The 24,361-nt window shown below is 34.3% G+C and overlaps 1 protein-coding gene across 1 annotated transcript in view; it reads left to right on the top strand.

Annotated features, from left to right (window-relative positions):
* The window catches only part of LOC145670003 (uncharacterized), a 154,341-nt gene that overhangs the window by 125,977 nt on the left and 4,003 nt on the right, over positions 1 to 24,361 (top strand). The window contains exon 5 of the mRNA XM_081738344.1: positions 8,184 to 8,497. Within this exon, the coding sequence (XP_081594470.1) occupies positions 8,184 to 8,497 (314 nt within the window). The remainder of the gene's footprint in view (positions 1 to 8,183; positions 8,498 to 24,361) is intronic.

Genomic DNA, 24,361 nt, shown 5'->3' with positions numbered 1-24,361 from the left:
CTACGCACAAACTACATCACCAAGCGCATGAGCTCCGATAATCCTGTATTTTTTGATACTATCCATCTTGACATGGCTCATGACGTTCCTCCAAAATATATATATACCCCTCTTCAACATCTTCTGACCTTGTACTCTCAGACTCTCCCTGCCAATGACCCTCACAAACTACAATATGACATATATCATCCACATCATTATTCTCACTACGTTTATCCATCTTTGCACTTGTGATATCCTTCTTTACTAACCAGGGCCTCCACTTGTCACTCATTGGTCTCGAGTTGCCCCGAGACAGAAGATAACTCTCATTTGTTACTTTAACAACTTCTAAGTGTTGTCTCGTCTACTGCACTTCATTTCATACAAACCCGATACATGCCCATTGCCTACACTTAACTACTATAATTTATTTTTTTTGTTATCGTTTCTTTTATTTCATCTGTATCATCTTCGTCACTTTCGCTTCTTTTTATATGTATGTATGTATATGTCAATATTTCTTTCAGCAAGCGATGATCCTGGAATGCAGATCTATCTACACCTTGGAATTGATGCAGACCAATTGATGCATAATAAAAATTAATTAAAAAATCCTGAAATGCAGAGAAATCTATGTAGAAATTGCTAGACACAATTGATGCTTAATAAAGATTAATAAATAATACCCCTTTGATCCCAAACTACCCATAGACCATCCATAGCTATCCTTTCTCCCGTAAACTTTGCCCTCCTCTCTTTCCCAAGAAAGGGTGTACCGCTTTGAAGGGTGAACAGTAAAAAAAAAAAAAAATTGAAAACTTAGAACACTTTCCATTGCTTGATGTGAACGTTTGTAATACATTCGACTCAAGCAGAATGTGGATAATTACTATTATTTTTTTCAATAAAACTTTTCTTTACGCTGTTAGGAACTTCGTTTTGTAGATTAGAAATATATTTGTTAATTTCTTCATATAAACTATATACTAAATTTCAGACCTTTCGCTGCTGGCGCTCATGGAATTAAAAGAAAATACTCCGGTCTCTACCTTAGTTGCAACATTTCTAAATTTGTTAGTGAATAACTAAATTGAAGGTGTTCGAAATGCGATATGCGACTTGTTCACTTACTTAAATGTTTTCGACGGTTACTGATATTTAAATGTTGCCTACGACAAAGTTACCTTATTTAATAGTGTGACCACAAGACGAGATTGTAGGCTGTTTCGTCTGGTGCAAATGCCGTCTCGTCTAGAAAATTATGTAACTGTCTCGTCACGAAGTCTCTGCTCGTTATTGAGACTATACAGTTTGTCTCGTAGCATCACTAGTGTTGCCACGGGACGAGACGAGGCAGTTTAAAATCTCTACTCATCTCGTTTCGTGAAAATGCTTTCTCGTCTCGAGTATTATATGACTGTCTCGTCTCGAAATATCACTACTTAATTAAATACCTTATAGAACTTTTACCTCAATAAATGCTTACAAAAAATTAAACATTTACTAGGAAAATATATGAAACAAGTAGATAGATGGAAAAGTTCTATAATGCATTTAATTAAGTAGTGCTGCCACGAGACGAGACATTCATTATAATAGGAAAGACATTTCTCAGTACGAGGTTCGAACAACTTACAATTACATTTACTGATTGACCCTACAATTTCACGTTAACCATTTCTGCTATCGATTTCTTACACGCGTTCTGCCTGTTCTACTTTTTCTTAACACTTTATTTACATGCTTGTTATTACATAAACATCACAGTAAGATTTGACATTTAAAAAAATTACCAAAACATATTGACAGAATATACAAAAGATCAGACGATTAAGTTAAGACAGTTAAAATAATTACCAAAATATTTTCGCTTACAAACAATAGAAATGCTGGTATAAAGGATCTGAGGAAAGCAAGGTAAAGATCGGGGTAATAAGGTCCGGGGGTGGTCAACAAATAGACAATAGTGTGTGCCACAAACCAAATAACAGTATTATTATTTGTAACATGGCAGTAATTAAAATCGGGATAGAATATTAAAGCAGTGGCTCAAACATAGAAAGGATGAAGGCGACATATTTTTCTTAAAAGTGCACACTACTGATGTAAATACTAGTGACTGAGGAACAAGTTTCGAATCTTTGACTAAGAGAGTCAGTTTGTTGGCAAATACTACACAATTTATCACCATCAATATTTAAGTGATACAAACGTTCGTTTGTTTCATATGCGTTATTAACAATAACATACCAAAGAGACTTTTGGGTATAGTTCAGAAATTTATCTTGAACATTACACCAAATACGAGACCAGTTGTGAGAGAGTTGCTTGACCATTATATATGATGGATGAATGTTAAAGCAGTACCAATATGAGTCGTTAACATACATGCATTTTATTTCACATTTTGCCAAAAGTGTATGAGCCATGTTATTATGACGTCTTTTAGGTGGGGATGCTTCCAATTCCACGGGAAGGCATTGATAGATCTCAAGGTCAATACAGGCAAAACACGCTGCGAACACCACTGCAGAGACAGTGCTGCTCGAGGGTGTAACACGCGATCTGACAGCTACGATGTAGCAAGATAGCTTTGGATTGAAACTAGAAGACATGATTTTCATTATTATAGTGCTCTAATTCATCCCTTTTCATAGATAATTTACATTGTTTGCTTTATGTGTGTGGAGTCTGAAGATATAGGAAATGTTAGAAATATTTGATTAAATGTTTTATTTGTGAATGCCACTCATTCTAGCTTTGGAACTTCTTGTATAAAATAACAGACAAATTCTGACCAAAGCATATATTAACTAATAAATAATAGCGTTACATTTTCGGCAAATTAACTTTGCCTTCATCAGACACATTATCAGATCAGATAATGTGTCTGATGAAGGCAAAGTTAATTTGCCGAAACTGTAACGCTATTATTTATTAGTTAATATATGCTTTGGTCAGAATTTGTCTGTTATTTTATTTGTGTATATGAATTCACAATGTTCGCACTGTCAGTGACGTAGAGGTCTCTGTCCTACGTTGAATTACAGAATTCCTCCTCAGTCTAGGAAAGTACCCTTTTCAATAAAGTTGATGATTTTCGAAATGTCGGCCCCATTAAAGATTTTTGCTTCTAATTTCTTTATTTTAAAATAATATTAGATATAAACATTACAAATGTGTTTCTCATTAACCTTTCCTGTTGTGGAAACCTTCCAAACTTTCGAACATATAAAGGAAATGTAGATATTTTTAAACAACGTTTGATTGAAGAGACGCATCAATAATTTTGCTCATACCTGTATATTTGAGCACTCTTCCTCCCCTTAGGATACGCTTATAAATCAAAGTTAAATCAGAAAAAACAAAGCCGGCTTAAGTCACAAATTAATTTTAAACGCTTTTAATATTTTTTTTGAATTTGGCTATTTTATAAATAGATAACGGGAATTTAAAATATTGTAGAATTTGATCTTTTTCTTCTCAAAATAAAAAAATTCGAAGGTGATGGGTAGTGTCAACTTGCCGATATACAGAGTTTGATCTGTCTATCTTAAATGGATTCTAAGATATATTTTGATATTGTGATTAGTATTGTGACGTATATTTCCGAAACATCCGGTTAGCATATTGGTATAAAAGTTGAAATAAAAATAGTTTCGTTGGAACGTTTCATTGATTCCGAAAGACCGATTCTGGATGTCTCTTGTTAGTATTTTTGCTCTGTGATTAGCAATATCTAAACCAGAAGTAATAGTAAATTTTTACCACTTCTGATTTTAGTAGAGTAATAATGAGATGGCCTTTTTGCTTGAGATATTAAATCGGAAACCCGCTTGTCACTTCTATTACCGTTTTTATTCTATGGCGACCAACAATATAACAAAAAACTCTTTTTTTTAGCAGTTTTGGTTTGAATAGAGGTTGACGCAGTAGGTGGAACCGATCCTTGAAACACTGAATCAGTTATAAAAAATCGGTTCTCGATATCTGAATATTTTTGTTCTGACAGGTGTCGAGAGATGGACGGAGACTTTCGATATTTAAGCATAGCATAGTTTGCAAGTCTAATATCCCTGCTGGAGCAAGTGATAACTATGTTCATTTCAGACGGTTCTGCCATTTTTCTGTGATGATGAGGTAGACAACTTTAGAGTTCATGTTCATATAATGAGAAAAATATTATAGTTATGTAATTATATATTTTATGTTTTCTTTAGGTTTAATGTCACACGATTATACTCTAAGGCTAAGGAAGACTATTTAATGAGATACATAATAATGATGGAATGCAAAAATTGGAGAAAACGGATGAACCCTTGAAGACGCACTCTTTTCATAAAATTCTTGATCATTGTAACATTCTTTAAAGGTATAATTTTGAATTATTTGAAAATATTTTAAAAAAACTTGAATGAAGAGAATAATACTAAGAAACATTATTAGAACAAAACATTATTGTCTAACGAATTGACAGAATCTAGTTTTAAAAAAGAAAGAGAAAAGAGAGAAAGAAGAAAGTTACTCTAAAGTATGGGATTTGATCTGACGATATCGTGGAAAATGTTGAATACCCAACGAACACACGTTAACCAACTATTCCACGAAAGCAACTTAATATACAGTCGCTTGGTACTTGGAAATAACATTCACTCACTTATAAGGAAACCAGTGGGACAAAATACCTTATCGTTTCGTATGTCTAATCCTTTGTTTACGTATAAAATCTTTAATACCTATGATTGTTAGAGCTGGGTTATATGTATCAGTAGCGTACGCAGGAATTTGTTTCAGGGAGGATCCAAACTCAATATAAGTCTATTTTATATTAAAATTTCCCCTAAAATTGGGCTAAATTTACACGAAAGTCGAAATCTCGAGGGGTTCGAACCCAAGAACCCACCCCCTGTGTACGTTCCTGCATAGTAACTAACATTATGAGCGATTTACGTTATATTTCTAGTAGAGCATAAAATTCCCTCTCTCTGCAAATTGTTGTGCGTTTACCACGTTTACGAAAATTAAACTTAGAATTTGGTGATCAAAGTTTCGGAGATTTGTTTTTTTTTAGTTATAACTATCTTATTTCTTAATTTTTTATTGATTTTTGAAATATGTGTTTCCTTCTTCTGCATATTTCCAAGTAAACATGTGACAATTTAGCTCATAAGAAAGAGAGTTATTCTCATTTATGTAATTTCTAAAGACATGCGACAGAAATTCTGGACAGAAGTGTACTTACAGGACACGAGGAATTACAACAAGACTATGTGAACAGAAAATACGCAAAAATTAAACGAAGGCGGTTTTTCATATTCTGCAAGAAAACGGTTGAGCAAAACAATTAGAAAACATCCACAGGGCAAAAATACCCCACCCAAAGGTCTTAAATTTGACATCCGCAAGGCAAGAAGTGAACCGAACTGAATAAAATTGTGCACAGACATTGTAGACGTAAAATTAGGGAATACCTGTTTCATTATTCTGAAAAAAAAACGGTTAGGTGGGACATAGACCCCTCCAAACTGTTGAGCACGAAATATCGACTGTAGTAATACGTGTATGTCAAAAGCGCTCATAGAACAAAGAGAACTGCAACAAATAAAAGAATACGTATTTTGTTAGTTTGTGCAGAATAATCGTGTAGGGGCCAAGCCCTCTCCGAAAAAAGATATTACCGCAGGAACACGTTAATCCACTCGATGTAAATATAGCTAAAATAAACAGAAAACAATCTTCTGTGCTTGGACTCGAACCCTGACCCTATACGCAGAAGTAGAGTACGCTAACCACTCATCTAAGAATACTAACGAAAATCACTCCTTTGTTTAAATTTATAACCGAGGGATACCAGTGCAGGTCTAATTCTCTCTCTCTCTTCTCTCTCTCTCTCTCTCTCTCTCTCTCTCTCTCTCTCTCCTATGTTTCACAAATATCATGTTTCGGATATTTTTGAATATTAGCTATGCTTTATGTCTGAATATTTGGCAGTAGTTCTAGCAGACAGTTCATCCAAATAAAACTTAACTAACACAGTAGTAAGCAATGTTTTCTTTACTGATTTTCTAGAGGGGAAGAACTTAGACTTTTGGCTAGCTCTTGGCAACTTAAGAATTGCAGCACCTCCTTCTGGGGAGAGGTGACTATCACTCAAAGTGCTTGGGCGAAATTTCTCCCACATTTATCATTGTCCCCCAGCCCACCAGAAAAAGTGTGCCTAAATTGTTAGCGAGATTTCTCCCCTCCTCTAATGAATTCCATATTGATTTGCATGTCACACACATAGGAGAGTACATCACTTGGTGGCAGGGACATAACCAGAATTTGCTTTCGGGAGTCTCTGGCTAAACGTTATTTGGGGGCAATCCAGGGGTCCACCCTCAGAAAATTCTTGAACAAAACTGCAATCTTAGACCTTACTTTAACAACTTTTACAAATGTTGGAGGTTCCAGAGCTCCTGGCTACGCCATTGCTTGGTAGCATCCATTGTTCATAAACATCATCAGTCTCTTTTCACTTACACCTTCAGTCCTAATTTTATTCTTTCAAGCCAAAGAGAAAACATTCGTTCTCCTTCGCATTTGGCGTTCTTAAAAGTAAAATTATGGTATAGTTAAACGTGCAATTATGCCATTTTGAATGTAAATTGCTGTCCCCTCGTCCGCAAAACAAATCTCATGGCGCAACCTGCTCCCTAAACCCGCATGTTTACTCCCCCCTGTTCTAAATGAAAAAATTGAATTTGGATATTTTCTGTAAGACTATTGGCGAGATATAGAATTTCATATCCAGTATTTCTGTTTATTTGGTACTGGAATTAATAGAAATGGAAGTAACTGTTTTGTGTAAGTATAATTGTGCAGAACAGCCATGCGAAATGTTTTGTATTGTTAGAAATGTACGGAAGATCTTAGGAATGTTTTTAATATTCTTTTCACGCTGGGACAACAGTAATTAAGTTAGTGCTATCCCCTTACAAATAAAAGTTTAGTAAGTAACAAACGTTTTGTGTCTGACGCATGATTGCCTATCGTTTTCTGTGGCCCTGTGGATGTGAGTAGAGTCGTTGCTTTGTAATCGTGATTTTCATGGATCGAATCCCGTCCATGGAAATTGAATTTTTTTCATTCTTTGTTTCCCATATCTTAAGATGTCTCTCTCCCTCCGTGATGATCTGATGCTCTCAACTGAGTTATCCACTTGAATTCAACAATTTTTATTGGGATGCTCTCACGCTCGGATGAGCTTTTACATGTATACTTACAAAATTAAAATTTACAACTAAATATGAATGTTATCCGATCATTTTGGCTCAAATTCTAAATTTGCGCATGTGACTGTATCTCTCTTTCATAATATTTGCATCTCTCGTTCTGTAATGTCATTAGCTATGACATAACCTAGCTTGGGAGCAAAACTTCAAATCATAAAAGCGCTATACCAATGGGCTCACTCTCACTCAGTATTTGATTAAGTGTATGTGTTTTCATACTGAAGGTGGAGGATTCGCTCTTCCTACCCTCCTGAAGTGACAGAATATTTATTCAGGCTCTGCAAAGTCATTTCAGATCAAACGACTGAGTGTTTATTCCAACAGGAACAGGATTGGACTTTGTTGTTGCACTTTATCTTCACGAATAGGACAAATATCAAGGAATCTGTTTGCCATAAGAACTACACGTCTGAGATTCATTTCATTTTGGAGAAATGATGCTGTAGACGGTAGTGGGAATTTCGCCCAAGTGTACGGGAATTTTCAGTGCCTCGTGATTATGCCACCCGCCTTCCTTTAAAGTTAATTCGGTTGCATACTTCCCGGCAAATGCTTCGGACTCAACTTATGGAGAACTTTTGGAGTAAATCTCCATATGGCTGTACCATCCAGAAGTGTCCCTTACTGTACCATCCAGAAGTGTACCTTACTGTAAAATACTATAATGCCACAGCAGAAAAGATTAATAGGTTGCAATAAGGATTAATACTATTGAAGAAAATCTGAAAGTGCTATTTTTGTTTTGTGTCGCTTGCGTAGTCAAAATAGTTTCTCATTCTGAATGAAGCAAATAAAAAATCCATTGTTCAGCACTTCCGTGAGCATTATCTTATAGAAAATTGAAGATGGAAGTAAATAAAAGCCTAGAAGTTCATTCCATTAAAACTGACTTATTTCAATTATGTTTTCCCCTGCTTTTGTTTGCAGACTTCTGTAAAACGGAGAATAGAAACTCCTGACGCTGGAGAAACATCATCTAGAATCACAACTCAGGATGATGTAGATCGTAGTAGCAGCAGTAGTGGACCCAAGCGGCCAAAGGAAGAATTTAGAAGACGACGAAAACTTGGTAGACGTACTTCTTCCACCAGCACCCAACAGAATTACGTCTCAAACGCCAGGCGCATGCGACGCCGTTTCAACGAACTTCTGGATGACGCGTTTAAAAGGGAAGAAGATGAAGAGGGAAATAGCTCTCCAGCCTTAACACGAAATGGACGTATCAACTCTGTTACAGACAGGTAAGAACTAGAGTTCGTCTCAGGGGCGGTGATGAGAGAGCAAGAGGGGAAGTTGCCCCACCACTTTTTGAAGTGACCCCGTAATATATATAGTTTCATTTGGAAATGTAAAGTTTTTGTATGTATTACTGGTTCATAGAAAAAATGGCGCCATATGATCTTTGAAGTTGCGTGAATATGTATTTGTTATTTGTTTTCCCGTGGAGTTAAGAAAGCTACAGGAATTAGCGTTTTAATTGCAATTCAAAGCAATTCATTTTCTAAGAGTAATACCATACATTTAATAGCATGTGTGGAATTAAAAATATAAGTTCTTCATTAATCCCCAATTTCAATGTAACTTCTACAAACCAAGGATCATTATTCATTACTATGATTGATGTTATCCTTTCTATTTATTTGTTTTGCAAATTTCTTATTAAATAATCTGCTTTGCAAATAATCTGATCACAGAATTTTAAGATGCTCATGAGCAAGGGATCAAATCTCTTCTTACGCCTTCGTTGTTTACGAGTACAAAGGGCTAGTATCTACTAGTGTTACTCTTGTTAATTTACTTAATAAAATATGAAATACGATATACGGTATTTTAACTGAAAAAGATAGTATCCTATTAGTTAAACAACCTTTCGTCAAAAAAGTGTTACAACCAACCAGAAAAACTAGCATTGATATACAAATATTCAGATCGTGTCTATCCCCTACTTTTAACGTCTAATCGCCGCCACTGGTTCGTCTCTTAAGTATTTTCATACTAGATCCCTTTAATAGCACATATCAATGAAATCGTTGTTCTTTTTAGCACAAGCTCCACTATAGGTATCTCACAATACTAACTTAATCCATTACTTTGGTAACAAATTATTCTAACAATGAAAGTGCAGACATTAAATTGTCGGCGTTTGTAAACATTAACACTTTCGATCCTAAGCTCGAGTCAGACTAGTTTTGTATGTTTATTCCAAAACGCCAGAGCCTGAGTTTAACTTTTTTTTACGTAATAGCCCCTACGTAACTTATTATTTATTTATTTATTTATTTATTTATTTTGCCTGTTTTGACTTACAATATGGAGAGTATCTCCTATAAGTTCTACAGTTGTCATGTATATAAATGCAAATTGCAATTACAGCTTATTACACCATTTGAAGTACAAAATTATAACAAACATCACATGCTAAATTTGTTACATCATTACATCATATTCATACATCGTTATCATTTGCAAATTCCTGAACTGAACAATATGCTTTAGAAAGTAACAGAGTACGAATTTTGTTTAGAGTATTAAAATTTACCTCTTTATAATGTGATGGTAACATATTATAAAGTCTCGTACAATTTAAATAAACATTTTTTTGGGTACTTGGAATAATTTTGTTGTGCTACGTAAATGTCGTTTAATTGCCGCGTGTTGTATGCATGAATATCTCTTGTTTGTATAAACATCTGTTTGTTTTGGTTCACGAAGTGTATAGATTTATATATGTATAGGCTTGGAAGGGTTAACATTTTTTGTGATCTAAATATTTGTTTACATGATGATCTTTTATTTAGTATGAATATTATTCGTAGTATTTTCTTTTGTGTCCGAAATGTTTCCTGACTGCATGCGGTTGACACCCAAAAAATAATTCCAAAACTGAGGAGTGATTGAACTTTTGCATAGTATATCGATAATAAGCTATTTCATGAAACTGGATCACGTAACCTAAAGAACGCAAAACATAAAGTAGTCAATTTTTTATTCAATGTTTTAATATGGGTTTGCCAAGACAAATCATCATCGATGTAAACACCAAGTAATTTTGTTGCTTTAGAATACTCAATTTGTTTAGCGAAGAGAAGGATGGATTATTAACTGGAAAACGAAAGTTTATTGCGACTGTTTTATCTGTATTTAGGAGAAGGTTATTTGCATTCAACCAAGTAACTATTTTGCTTATAATCTTTTCCGTCGTTACCAATACTAATTTGGGTCTTGTTCAGTAATAACTATATTTATATCATCAGCATATAACATGCATTTTGTGGGGTGTAAAGTTTTTTATCATATCATTTATGTAAATTATGAATAGAGTAGGGCCTAAAATAGAGCCCTGAGGGACACCTCTGGTAATGTTTGTTTGCTTTGAGAAGAAAGTGCAGGATCGATTTGATTCAACTTTTGTAATTTGAACAGTTTGGCATCTGTTTGTTAGGTAGGATTAACACCACCGGTTTGCTACGCAACGTTTGCCATATTGAGACAATTTATTTAGCATAATATTGTGACCAATTTTGTCAAATGCCTTTGACAGATCAATAAACAAACCTATAACATAATTCTTATTATCAAGTGATTTCAGGACATCTGTAAGAAAATCAAATAAAGCGGTATCAATACTTTTATTCTTTTGAAATTCGTGCTGAAAAGTCGAGATAATATCATGATTTATTAAAAATTTGCTAAGACGTTTTGCCATGATTGACTCAAATATTTTTGAAAATATCGATAACACTGAAATAGGTCGATAGTTTGTCATGACATTTTCATCGCCCTTTTTAAAAGTTGGAAGAACGTTAGCATTTTTAAGTAGTGTGGGAAATATACCGTTTTCTAACGAGAAATTTATAAGGTAACAAAGTTGATGTGTGATATGTTTCGCACATTTTTTAATTGCAATGGAAGGGACTTCATCCATACCTGAAGAACTGCTGTTTGATAAGAATTTAATTATTCCTATTAACTCATCTACAGAAACTGGATATAAGAACATAGACTTTGTGTTTATTTCACCTTGATTTGGAAGTTTCTGCATTATTTTTGAGTGATCAGTATTATTCGTTTGATCAGCTGATTTCACAAAATGATCGTTAAATATATCTGCAATTTGCTGTGGATTGTTTATAACTTTACCATTAAGTTTAAGATATTCTACACTCTTAGGCCTGCTTGTGCCAAGAGTTTTATTGATTATTTGCCACATTGCTTTAGTCTTATTTCGGGCATTTAACATCAAGCTATTGTTTTGCATTAATTTTGCTGCCCTTATGACCTTATAGGTTTTCCTATAGAGTTGTATGTATTTCTTTAAATCATCAGATTTAAAGTAACCAGATTTAAGGATCTTATTAAACCTTATCAAATTGGTACTGGATTTTCTAATTCCATTTGTAATCCAACTTTTATCAATGCGTTTCGAAATAGTGCGACTTTTTAAGGGAAAAGCAATATTAAAATAATATAAAAATGTGTCCATAAAAGCTTTAAACTTTTCATCCATGGAACTATATTTATATATCTCCTCCCATATTTCTTGACTTATTAAATAACACATATATTGAATATTCGACTCTGAAAAGGATCTTTTTAAGGCTGTATAGTTTTTTTTATTTTTAAATAATTTATCTATCAATGGTAATTGTACGTATATTGCGTCATGATCTGAAAAACCAGGATTGAAAACACGTGATACATTTATTGGTTGATTTTTCATAATTATGAACTGATCTAAAGCTGGTTTTCCAAATCGCGTGGGTTCATTTATAACGGCATGCATATTAAATGTGTTCAGGAAATCTTCTGAGACTTATACTTCGAATCAACTAACCAATCAATATTTACATCACTACAAATAATTACATTTCGAGGCTTAACAAACAAATAATTCAGCATGGATTCTAATTTATTAAAGAAGATAGACACATCGCCAGCATAAGGTATATATAGACATATTATGTAAGCATTAGACTCGTTTAGTTTCAGGGCCGTTACTTCAATGTGCGTTTCACAGATGAACTGACTTATATCTAACTCAGTATAGTTTACATTATCATTTGTAAAAATACAGACTCCACCATGCTTCCTTTCTGAACGACAATAGAATGATGCTAGCTTAAACTTACTAAAATTCACTAATTTTATTGCTTTGCTGTGAAGCCAGTGTTCAGAAAGACATACAATGTTTATATTGTTTAATTTATCCAGGAGCTCTTCTAATAATTCAACCTTTGTACCAAGCCCTTCTACATTATGATGATAAATATTTAATGGACCTTTGCATAATTTTTCTGGCTGTGAACTAAAAAAAGGAAGTTCTTCCACATTTGAAGAGGAATTCACCACATTTTCATTCCTACTTTCTAGATAAGGGAGGGGAATAGGACAGGTTACTATGTTACATTTTATGGATTCCGGTCAATTGTCGGCCGTGTTAAATACTTACTGAGACTCAGTCCATGAAGGAATACTATTCACCTGACATCCAACGAAGAGTAAACGAACTTTTGCAGGTTAATTGTTGTGATCAACTTCAACTTTCTGTGTTTGACTGCAGCACGTTCGTTAATATAGTGGAATATTTAATTTCAAAAACTATTAATTTTACAGCAGTTATCTTCTTTGAAGGAAGTAAAATGAATATAGAAGAAATATCAAAGATTTTAGAAGAGTACAGTTTAGATTCCGTTCGGAAGGTGAAAATGATGATTCGGATTTAGATCCTGATTTCGAAATTTAAAAAGCAGTTGAGTACATGAGCAGTGGCGTGCCGTAGAAAATCAGCTCCCGCGGCGAGAGTATACGACGGCGCCAGGCCCGAAACCAGGCACAGAGGTATGTGGGGGCCATGAATATGTTAGGGGGGCCAAGTAATCAAAAATTCTCATACAAATACCTAAGTTAAACTTTTTGTATTGAGGTCTGGAGGGGCCATGAAAAGCTTAGGGAGGAGATGTCCCCTCTAGTTGTGGGCCTGAGCGGCGCCTTCCCCCCGTACATATGAATCAAGTCGACAGACCAGTCGCGGAGCGCCATGATTTTGAGCACGTTTTATTACTTTTTCCTTCCATTATATATATATATATATATATATATATATATATATATATATATATATATATATTCCCTCCTGAATCTTGCGTCCCCTTAATTCGGCGCCCTGGGCTGTCGACCCGCTCGCCCGCCCGCTGCACGGTACTGTAAATGAGAACACCCATATACAAATATCTGCACGAGGGCCATCCAGAAAGTAACTTTCCCACGCAACCCATAGCTAGGAAACCATATGTGGCGCGAAGCGACTGCGTTGACGTGAGGAAGTAAGGTCCTAACTTGGCGCATGCGCCAGCGGAACTTTCCTAGTGCTCCCAGAAGCGTCGTGAGAGTGGTTGAAGCTGGAAGTGGTTTCCTATTCCGTCTCCCGCTGCGTGTGAAGTGCGAGCAGTTATGAAGTTTTTGAATGCACAGGGTATAGCGCCGATTGAAATCCATCGTTAGTTGTGCCAGGTCTATGGACTTAACATCATGAGCAAGCAGATGGCGCGTTGCTAGTGTAGACAATTTGCAGCAGGACGGTAAAATGTGAATGACGAGAGCGCAGTGGGAGGTCAACCGTCATCAGAGACGACCTTGTACACTTTGTTCGGGAACGTATCATGCAGAATCGTCGCTTCTCAATAACGGAACTCAGCGGTCAGTTTCCGCAGTTTTCCCGCTGCTTATTGCACACCTTTGTCATTACTCGCTCTTCACACGCAGCGAGAGTATTATTTTTCTATTGTATTTTGTTTTTCGTTTGTTCAAAAAGTACATATTCCAAACAGCAGTGTAGTGAACTACTCCTTCTTACATCATCAAATTATATATTCATAATAAAATTAAAAATAAAAAAAAACTTGCTTGCAATGTTTTAGTACATCCATTATTATTTAGCAATGAGCTATTTTTTTTAAATAACAAAAGCCTAAAAACCCCGGGATTTTAGAATAAACAAGGTCAGATTAGCCCTGGATCGAAAGTGTTAACAATTACTCACCCACGACAAACATCATCCTCGATGCGATAACAATGTTGACCATCAAGTATTTAATAAAAGATGTATATTCTATATAGTATTTACGTTATGATACAAAATCAGATATTAGTTGTGTTGTAAATACTAATCATACTTCTATAAATAATGTGTTAATCCATGTAACAGATATTCAATGTATATATTTGTAAAGTACGTATATTAATATTTTCCAAGAATTACAACGTAAGAATATGAATTAGTGTGATACACCTATTCGATTGTCGTGCAGGATTGAGTATAGCCTGCTCCCCCCAGTGATTTTTAACGAATCATAGTGATTCTAACGATTCATATTAGTTCATAATGAATCGGAATCGCATGTTATAAAGATTTAAGATGTAAATCTTGTGGTAAGGAAGCTTTAGTATAAGTAGTAGTAGTAGTAGTAGTAGTAGTGGTGGTATTTAGTAGCAATAGTAGTAGTAGAACTAGTAGTAGGAACGGGTTAGAAGCCCCGCAGGAGTTGGTTGTGTTCTGTTCTCTATATAAGTAGTAATAGAAGTAGTAGAAGTAGTAGTAGTAGCAGTAGTAGTACCGGTAGTAGTAGCAGTAGTAGTAGTAGTGACTCTTTCAGTTCCGGTGACAAAAAACTGGGGTAGCGGGCTATACACAAGCCGTCGTGCACTTTCACTGATGTGTATCAAATGTGCATTTTAAAGTCTGCAAGGAAAACTTATCTAGCCAACAAAACAGAAGTATAGACTATGATTATATGTCTAAGTGTTACAATTCCGACAATGTACAGCAAACAGGCTGCACTGCCCAAACACGAAGAATGATATATGTTTTTAGACTGTTCCTTTCCCCATAGCAATTGGCAAACAACAATAAGAGTGCATTTTAGCAATGAACAACGAATAAATATTTAATTTACCATTGCTTTATTTTATTTCTTCTAGTGATACAATGTTACCAAATAATTCCTCAAGCATCAATCACCATTGTGTTCCTCTGGCGTACCATAAAAGCCAGCCATGAGGAAAATCATTCATGTCATCATGAAATGAGTTACACATGTAATAAATCACTGTCCTTGGACGACTCCGTGCAATCAAAAATGTAAATAAAAAATGGATTCGCAGGTGCCATGTTACATGGCACTGGCCGACAAAGATCGATGACCGGAGGTGTAAAATTTCCTGTACTGAAAAACCGGTTGGATCTCTTACATTGGTTTTTACTTCTGATTAACAAAATGTTCGTTATGGGATTTGTAAAGAGTTACGACAGTTGTTCGATCAAAATTGATGCTCGCAAAGTATAAAAATTTCCAAAGCGTAAGTCAGTTATTAATATTACTATGATACTATCATGAGGGCTGGTACCGGTCCCACTTGGCTCAAATTGGAATTCAGCCAATCAGTCAAGTTTGGAGTCGCGTGACCTAGGACATTGACCTATGTCACGTAATATGACGTCATGGGATGGTTAACTTCCTGGTGAGTGACTTCTACCACGTGATTGGGAGTCACAAGGTCATGTGACTTGGAGGTTCTATAGACCCTAAATATGTACCTCAAGAAGTCCTAGCCTGTGTTCTTGGATACGTAAAAATTACCAAAAAATATAAAAGATTAAGATTTTTGATGTTACTAGAGTATTTTTGAGATATCACTCTCTTTCATGGCTCTATTAAGGTATCTCACTCTCTTTAATGACTATTAAGAATTATTGATGTACCCCTATTAAAGGTCTCAACTGGACCAACCTTCTACACTTCATGTTTTAAGATGGGTGCTGGTGATCCTTAATATATAGTTTTTGACTTTTGTTCTTTATGATTGGAGTTTTGATGTAGCTCACCCTCTTTCATGTCTACCCCTACGTACCCCTATTATAGGTGTCGCTGGGAATCCTAGGTTGCTTCGTTAGATAGGTAAAAATTGCAAAAATTTGAGAATTTAATGGTTTGTGATATTTGTTCTCTATAATGTGTATTTCGGAGTAGCTCACTTTCTTTTGTGGTTACTAAGAACCAGTTTCATACCACTATGGTTCCTTTGAACAAGATTAAGGTGGTTCAGTCTGTAACCCCACATATTTTGAGATAGGTGCTTGTGGTCATATGCTATGTTTATTGTGTGTCTCTAGAAGGTACCTCACAGTCTTTCACTGTTATTTTTGGGTAACTCACTCTCTTTTATGCTTATTAACAAGGTTACTTTGAATTGGAACTAAGGTATTCCAATCTTATACCCTTCAAGTTTTAAGATTAGTGCTTTTAGTCCTATGACTATTGTTAAGAATAGTTGCAATACAAGTGGACATTAAGTGTTCGGTTAATTAATATATGCCTTAAGTAGTAGAGGACCTACTACATTATCGATTGTGAACTGTTTAGATTACAATTGTTACACACTAAGTTGATCGTGCAATAATTTGTAAGAGAGTAGTATGTGATGAAACTATTAAGCCTTTGAGCTCCTGGTTGTTCTAATATGATATGTGTTATTACAGAGGATAAAATAAAAGTAGTATGAATGGAAAAACTCTGTTATTTGGACGGAATAATGTTGGGCTTCAATGGTTGCACTTTTTCACTTTGTGTTAAATAAAATATCATATTATCTTAAATAACGCTATATTGGTAACCTTTCACGTCTATAGTCTAACTGGTTAATATTGCGACAGAAGTTAACTTTGAGGTTAAAATGTAATTGAAAGTTGAATTTAGCAACAGTTATGTAAGGGAGCGTATGGTCTTATAGAATATTTCACTCTCTTTTATGAATATAAGGACTAAGTTTGTACTTCTTTGAACGGGTCTCAAGTGAACCAACCCTGTACCCCGTAAGATAAAATGACTGTCTATGATCCTATGCTTGCTTAGGGGTGCTTATGGACTTGCAAAAGGCATCTCTCTCTCTTTTATAAATATAAAGACTAGTAATGTACTTCTGCGAATAAGTGTAAGATAGATTACTCTTGTATTCCTCATGTTTTAAGATGAATGCTTTTGGTCCTATGCTTTCATAAGTGTGCGTCTGGACCTAGAAAGAATGTCTCTAGACATTGTGTTGATAATAATAAGTGTAAATCGAATATTTAATATAGAGCCGTCATTTTAACAGCTGTTAGGAAATATGTCCCTATAAATACTAAAAAACAAAATTCTACCTAAAATAACAACATCTGAGCCGCAAATCTGAGCACAAACCTGTCAAAATGTAGTTCAGAAAATGTTTTCCATGTTCGTCTTTGTACACATGAGTACCATATTACTGTTACTAGTTTAAAAAAATGTTTTTTCATAATTGAAAATACACTGAAAAATTCTTATACAACTTCTAAAACACAAGAAAATTCGGAATAAAATTACATTCGGGAATTCGGAAATTTAGCTAAATACGGAAATAAAATTATATAGTAATTATGTTATTTTTTATTTATATCAAATTATATATGAACATTTTGAAAGAAAAAGAAACTGAAATGAACTTCTAGTGATAAGTGCCCTGGATTAATTACGATTTTTTTAATATTCGTCGCTATTATCTCAGTTATAATGGTTACAATAATTATAACAGTTATGTAATTATCAACTTTTAAATAAAGAATAAATTTAACATTTTCATGCAACATTGTACTTCAGTGTTTACAGGCACACACAAGTTTTTTATCTGTATATCTGACCATTTTCGTACACCACCTTCTACGACGTCACATTGCCGAACGTAAGACGAACTACAGGAAATTGTATGAAAAGTACCTGGTTGGTTCCAAATTGAAGAACGTTGTCACAATGGATGAATCATATATCCATCTCACTACTGGTAGTCACGTTCGTTCGATCATATACTGTGACACTGACGGGAAGTGGCACAGCACAGTGCATGGAGAGTTTCCCTCGTGGCATTTATGGTTGTTACGGGATTCAGATATGAGGGTAAGCTGCTGATACGCAAGGTGGACAAAAACACAAAGGTGAATGCAAGATACTTACAAGAATCCATTTTGATATCTATGTATCAGAGGAACATTCCACAATTGTACGTAATGGACTCGAACCAGGTGATGATCCATATGGACAAGGCTTTGAGTCATGCCGCAAGAACATCACTATGTTTTTACCAGGAAGTGGCAGAAGAATTAGAAATTCGTGTCATTTCGTTTGATCAGTCCATATAGATTTTTGCGCATTTGAACTGTTGAAACGATGTTTTCAACATCACCGCCCGCGCATCCTGGATGGTCTCTGGAAAGCTTGCAGAGAGGAGTGGGTCAGAATTTCCATTCCTGTCCTGCGCCGGAACTTGCTGCAATGGAAACTACGATGCCGTGTGATACATAGCTGCTGGTCCACAATGCTGGGGATCCAATAGAACATGAGCGATGGGGGTGGCGTGGTGACGCCGTGAAGAACTGGCGTGAAGAGTTTTGTCATTTCCATAAATTTAGTCATTGAATTGAAGAACAAAATTACATTTTTATTCACAAAGACTCTTTCATTCTGCCAAGATATTAATAATTTACATATAAAGTAAAATATTGTGCAATGCTCGGAAATGCAGTCATTTCACTCTGTGAAAAGATGGAATAAACTAAAACTAGTTACGAATCATGTTAATCACAATTAATGAACTCGAATATTAGAATACATCAACACTAAACTAATATAAATTCACATAATTTAGAAGAATTTCCCTTGATATATGCATTTCAATAGGTAACAAACTTGACCACTTGTATCACTACATCCACACATAAGCCAGTTAAACAACGACATGAGTAACTAATTGACGTTAACGAAAACTTGGAAGAAATTAAATATTAATAATATATGTAATTGGTAAATAAATATGATAATGTTATTAAAAATTTAACACTATAAGAAAAATTAAAAATGAGATTCCTAGACTATTAAAGTTCAGATACGACCTAACTTATCGTTTTAAATCTTTATTGTAGCAGGCAAAGTGACACGGAAGCAAATCTGTCAAATTAAAGCAAGTCTGTTCAAGTCACATGACTCATACCAAACATTTTCATGGTCTAAGGTGAATGGTTCTTTCGACAATGTTACGTTATGTAATTTGGGAAGACAGTTCTAGAAAAACAGTGAATGGAAAGTGATGCTTTTCTGGTTTGAACTATGACGTCAATGTTATTGTGGTTGAAGTACAAGTTTAACTTCGAAAGAAAACCACTTATTAGGATATTCTACCATGGCTTATGGTATCTGTCTTAAATTTCTTCTTAAATTTGAATATGAGGCCTATGGATGAGTATTTTACTCCTTCAAACTTATAACTGTGCTTAAAATCACGGTACGTGCCTTTGAGTTTTTTTCTCCATAAAACTTTAATCATCCTCTTCAGAAACTAGGTTGACAACATCAATTTCAACTTCTTTATAACGTACATGCATATACTATGCTTCACACATTTCACGTGATATTACTTCTCATAGCTACTTTCATCATATGATGTGATATCCTAGGCTGACTACCTAATAGAAAATGGAATGTTTTCCTTACACGTTTGTTTGTTAAGAGCTTCTTAAAAGAAAACATAAAACCATTTATTTTGCCTTTAATCTTTAAAATAAAAGGGTTACTGTTTATTTTTGTTCTCAAAATTTAAAAGCTAAACGGTTAATCGTTATAGTTTTCTAGTTAACCGCCTAACATTTTCAGGAGGAAAATTAAACCGTTTAATTAATTGATGAAACCGAACAAATTTGACGGTCAACCGTGTAACTACAGTGAAACCTTCCTTAAAGGACACCTCTCAATAATGGACACATCTACAATACAGGCAAATTTTTTGTCCCAGCAAAAATATATGTTCTCTTACGGAACAAAACCCTCCGTTTTGTTCGTATCTGGACACTCTCGATACGAACGCTGACAGTCCTTTTTTTCCCCGAACGTTTCAATAACCTCTTCATAACGGACAGGAATTATTTTCGGTCCTGCGATATATTATCATGAGTCCACAAGTGTATCTATCATGAGTCTAGACCTGGTAAACCATCAAAGAGAACAGCTTCAAGCTGAACTTAAACTTTTTCTTTATCTGTCCGCAATAAACTACTTTCTGGTGGAAATCCTTAAAAAAAAAAAAAAAGTTTAATAAGCAATAACACTCATGCAGATTCAGTCGTACGGCCAAGAATTCTATGCGAAAGATTTTCCCTAACAAATTTGGTCCTTTATCCTCTGGACCTTGCATCTTTCTCGACAATTTCATAGATAATAAAACAAACCTTGTTTGTTTTACAATAACGTTTTCAAGGAGAAATGATTCCTCTCTAACTTTTTTGGAAAAGCAACATTTTTCTTTTACTTATGATACTGGAACGAGTCTGGGTTGGAATTTTTCCGGCTTCCTTTTTTTACTTTCTCTAAGAGGACATTCTTTGTGATTGGGGCTGAGAGAATAAACATATGCACTCCCAATAACATTTCTTTTCATCCATTCCACCAACGAAGATATTGCGCCAGTACACAAACACACACAACAGTACTGAGGATTCTCAAAAGACACTTGGTAATGAGTTTTATTACCCCTGTAGTAGAAAAAGGATGCCATTTTTGCTAAACAAAAGACTTTCAACGGTTAGTTGGTTGCTAGCGCATCTTTTGAGAAGCTTCTGAGAATTTGAAATAAATGAAACACGTTTACAAGGTGATGACATGTACTTAAGAAAATTACCATACACATATTATCTTTTGCAGTATACGAATATATTAACACATCCACCGGCAATAATATCATTTAACAGAAAGGAATTCAAATACGTACTAAACAGAGTATTTTGATATTGAACTTTACGTATTTACACTCACACATAAGGTATTTACTGTATATTGCTGCATACAATTACCGTTGTGAGAAATTAAATTTCTGTAACCTCACTGTAACGGGCACCTCTCAGTAACGGTTATCCCACTGCTATCCGTTATTTAGAGGTTTTACTGTATTTGAAAAAAAACTTTTCAACAGAAAATTTTGTGTAAAGGAATGAATTCAAGAAATGTAAATATTTAAAAAAAATATGTATAGAAAGATGTTTTCAAACAAAATATTGATTAATGAAAAATTTTAAACGAAAATTGTTCCAAAAATTTCAATCAAACACAGTTGTGAAAATAAAAATCTTTTAAACAAAAAATGATCAAACAAATAAATTTGTGGAATGGACTTTATGAAAGAAATTTTAAACAAAAATTATTAGACAAGAATTGTAACCAAAAACTTTTTGTACAAAAAAAATTTTAAATAAAAAATTGCTCAAACAAAAATTTTGTATCATTTGTGCAAAAAAATCAGACATAAATTTCTGAAATGAAAAATTTCAAATGACAATTTCTGAAATAAAGAAAATAGAACGAGAAACTTGTATAAAGAAAAATTTTCAATAGAAAATTGTGTGTTTATAGAAAAACATTTTCAAACAGATAATATTGAGGAAAAAATTTCAAACAAAAAAAAATGTGCCAAACAAAATTTCAAACAAAAGTTTTTGCGAGAAAAATTTTCAAACAAAGAATTGTGGAACGAAAATTTTCAAACTATTATTTGTGACATGAAAATAATTTTTAAAAGCGGAAAAATTTCAAACAAAAATTGTGGAATGAAAAGAATATCAAACGGGAAAATGTGTAAAGAAAAATTTGCTAATGAAAAGATTTATTCATTAAAGTTTTCAAACGATACTAAACCTTAAAAGGAAAAAATGAAATTGAAAGTTTTGCGAAGAAACTTTTGAAACGAAAAATTTTATACATAAAAATTTCGATCGAAAAAATCTGCAAGAAAAAGCTAAATGAGAAAATCAACTTTTTGTTGAATAATTATTGTTATATTTTTATTTTAAAATTTGAGACTAAATATTTGCTTGAAATTTGTTGACATCGGGTTTTGTTTCAAGATTTCTTGAAACTCAAAATCTGAAAGCAATTTTTCGGTACAGAAATGAAATACAAAATATCTTTTAACAAAAATGTTTTTAACATTTTTCTTTTTACAATATATTTTTCTTCAACGCAATTTTTAGTCTTGTAAGTGAGAAGTCTTTTAGTTTGTACTCAGGTAGGAGTGAATGTGGGATCTTTTGTCCTTGCAAACCGTAGAAATGAATGTTTGATTCTTTATCATGCAGATAAATACGATTGAGTTTTCCAATAAAAGAGAAAAATGTTACTATAGATATTTAATATTTTGTTTCCTTAAAACAAACTTAGTGATTAATAAGTACATAATCATTTTTATAAACATAGACACATGGAAATTATTTAAAAAAATACAGCTTACTGTTAAAACTTTTGTAATCGAGAGCAAATAAGGGAGAGAGATAAAACATGTATTTTATTCTATCCAACCAAAACAATTAAAACTTTCGTCACGAAATGAAATGAAATGAGATCTTTAAGTTTTACGTCCCACGGTTATGCCGGTTAGGCTAAAGGAGACGGTGATGATGAGAGATGAGTGAAATGGTGGAATGAAGAAAGTGGGAGGAAACGGGAGAACCCCGAGAAAGCCCACGAGCACGGTGTTTGTCCACCACAAAGTTCACTTGGCGGGGACTGGGATCGAACCCGAGACCGCAAGCACCCGAGGTGAACGCTCTACCACTGAGCCACCGCGCCCCCAACTTTCGTCACGGCCTTTCTTATCAATACAAATAGCAATACAATGAGTACCTAACTTTTCACATGGATTAGTGTTAAGAATGATTGCCAGTGGAAGAAAAATATATAAGAAAAATCCTTACATGCAAACACTCCTATAAAATGATTTGTAAACAAAGAACTTATGTTTAAGGCACTAGTTAGTTGTAATGTGTTTGACATCGAAAACAAAAATAACAAGTACATACATACACACGATATTTAAAAATGCAGGATAATATTAAATAACTATTCTATCAGGCTTTGTTTCCAAATTGTCAGCCTAAGCACAACATCATACTAAGCAAGTCTATGTTAAAAATTAATAAAATCACAATCACATAACAGTTTCAACATACTAACTGTTACGTTACCTGGTACCTGGTACCAAAACAGTGTCCAGCGGGTGCGTACTGCCATGAAAAGAAGTAATGTGGATGAGGGTGCGAAAAAGAATTTCACAAAAAGCATGGAGGAAAGAATAGGAGATTTAAACCAAGATGAAGAACAGAAGAAACGAGATTTTAAAAAGTTCTTGGCATAACTAAGGTGAAATGGATGCAATGAATGGGATAGAGTAAGAAGAAACGTAGCAAGAAAGAAGAAGGAAGAAAACAAGAACAAAAAGTGGGTTGGTATAGAGAGCCTAGGCAAAGAAACAGAGAAGATAAAAAAAGGGCACTTCGGAAAGCACGAACTTATATAAAATATAACAGTTAATCTATTTTTATAATTTTCTACACAAGCATTCAGATATAGAAACTGCTTTCGAAACTTATTGCTCACCATGGTACAATCAGTAGGTATGTTTGGTCAGGTATGGCATGTAGCTGACTTCAAGCAATGTTCTAAACTATTATGGACTGTTTCGGCTTGAACACTTTGATGCAAAATCAACTAATGTCATCCAGAATTTAACAGCAAGGGCGATGAGTTCTGTATTTATTATTTTTGCCTCCGAATGGCTGATTAACATAGAAGTGCAACACAGTTCTTTCTTTTCGTGCCTTTGCAGTGGCTTGTCAAACAGTGATTTTTTTAAAATTTCTCCCTATAATTGTACTGATTTTTAAATATTTTCTTTTCGTTTCCCGGTATAATCATTTTACCTCGGGAAGCTTAGCCAAAATTAATTATGGTTTGTAGTTTATTTTATTGTGTTGGTAAGGGGGAGACGAGTGTGTGTACTATTGTTAACTGCTAAATTCGAAACGGATCCTACGAAGTTAACGAACGTATGTCATCGTCCCTTTAGGAACGTCTCTTATAATCTACGGTAATATCGTGAATCCTGTCTTATTACGCAATATTTGTTGCTTATTGTTTTATTGAATCGATTTCTTCTTTTTCCTCTGTGTACAGTATAATTACAAGGAAAAAACGTAACTACGTATACTTTATCATTGTCTT

The sequence above is a fragment of the Thermobia domestica genome, chromosome 14, assembly GCF_964235325.1.
Source record: "Thermobia domestica chromosome 14, izTheDome1.hap1.1, whole genome shotgun sequence".
Taxonomy (NCBI): domain Eukaryota; kingdom Metazoa; phylum Arthropoda; class Insecta; order Zygentoma; family Lepismatidae; genus Thermobia; species Thermobia domestica.
This window is presented reverse-complemented; position numbering and strand designations above follow the sequence as displayed.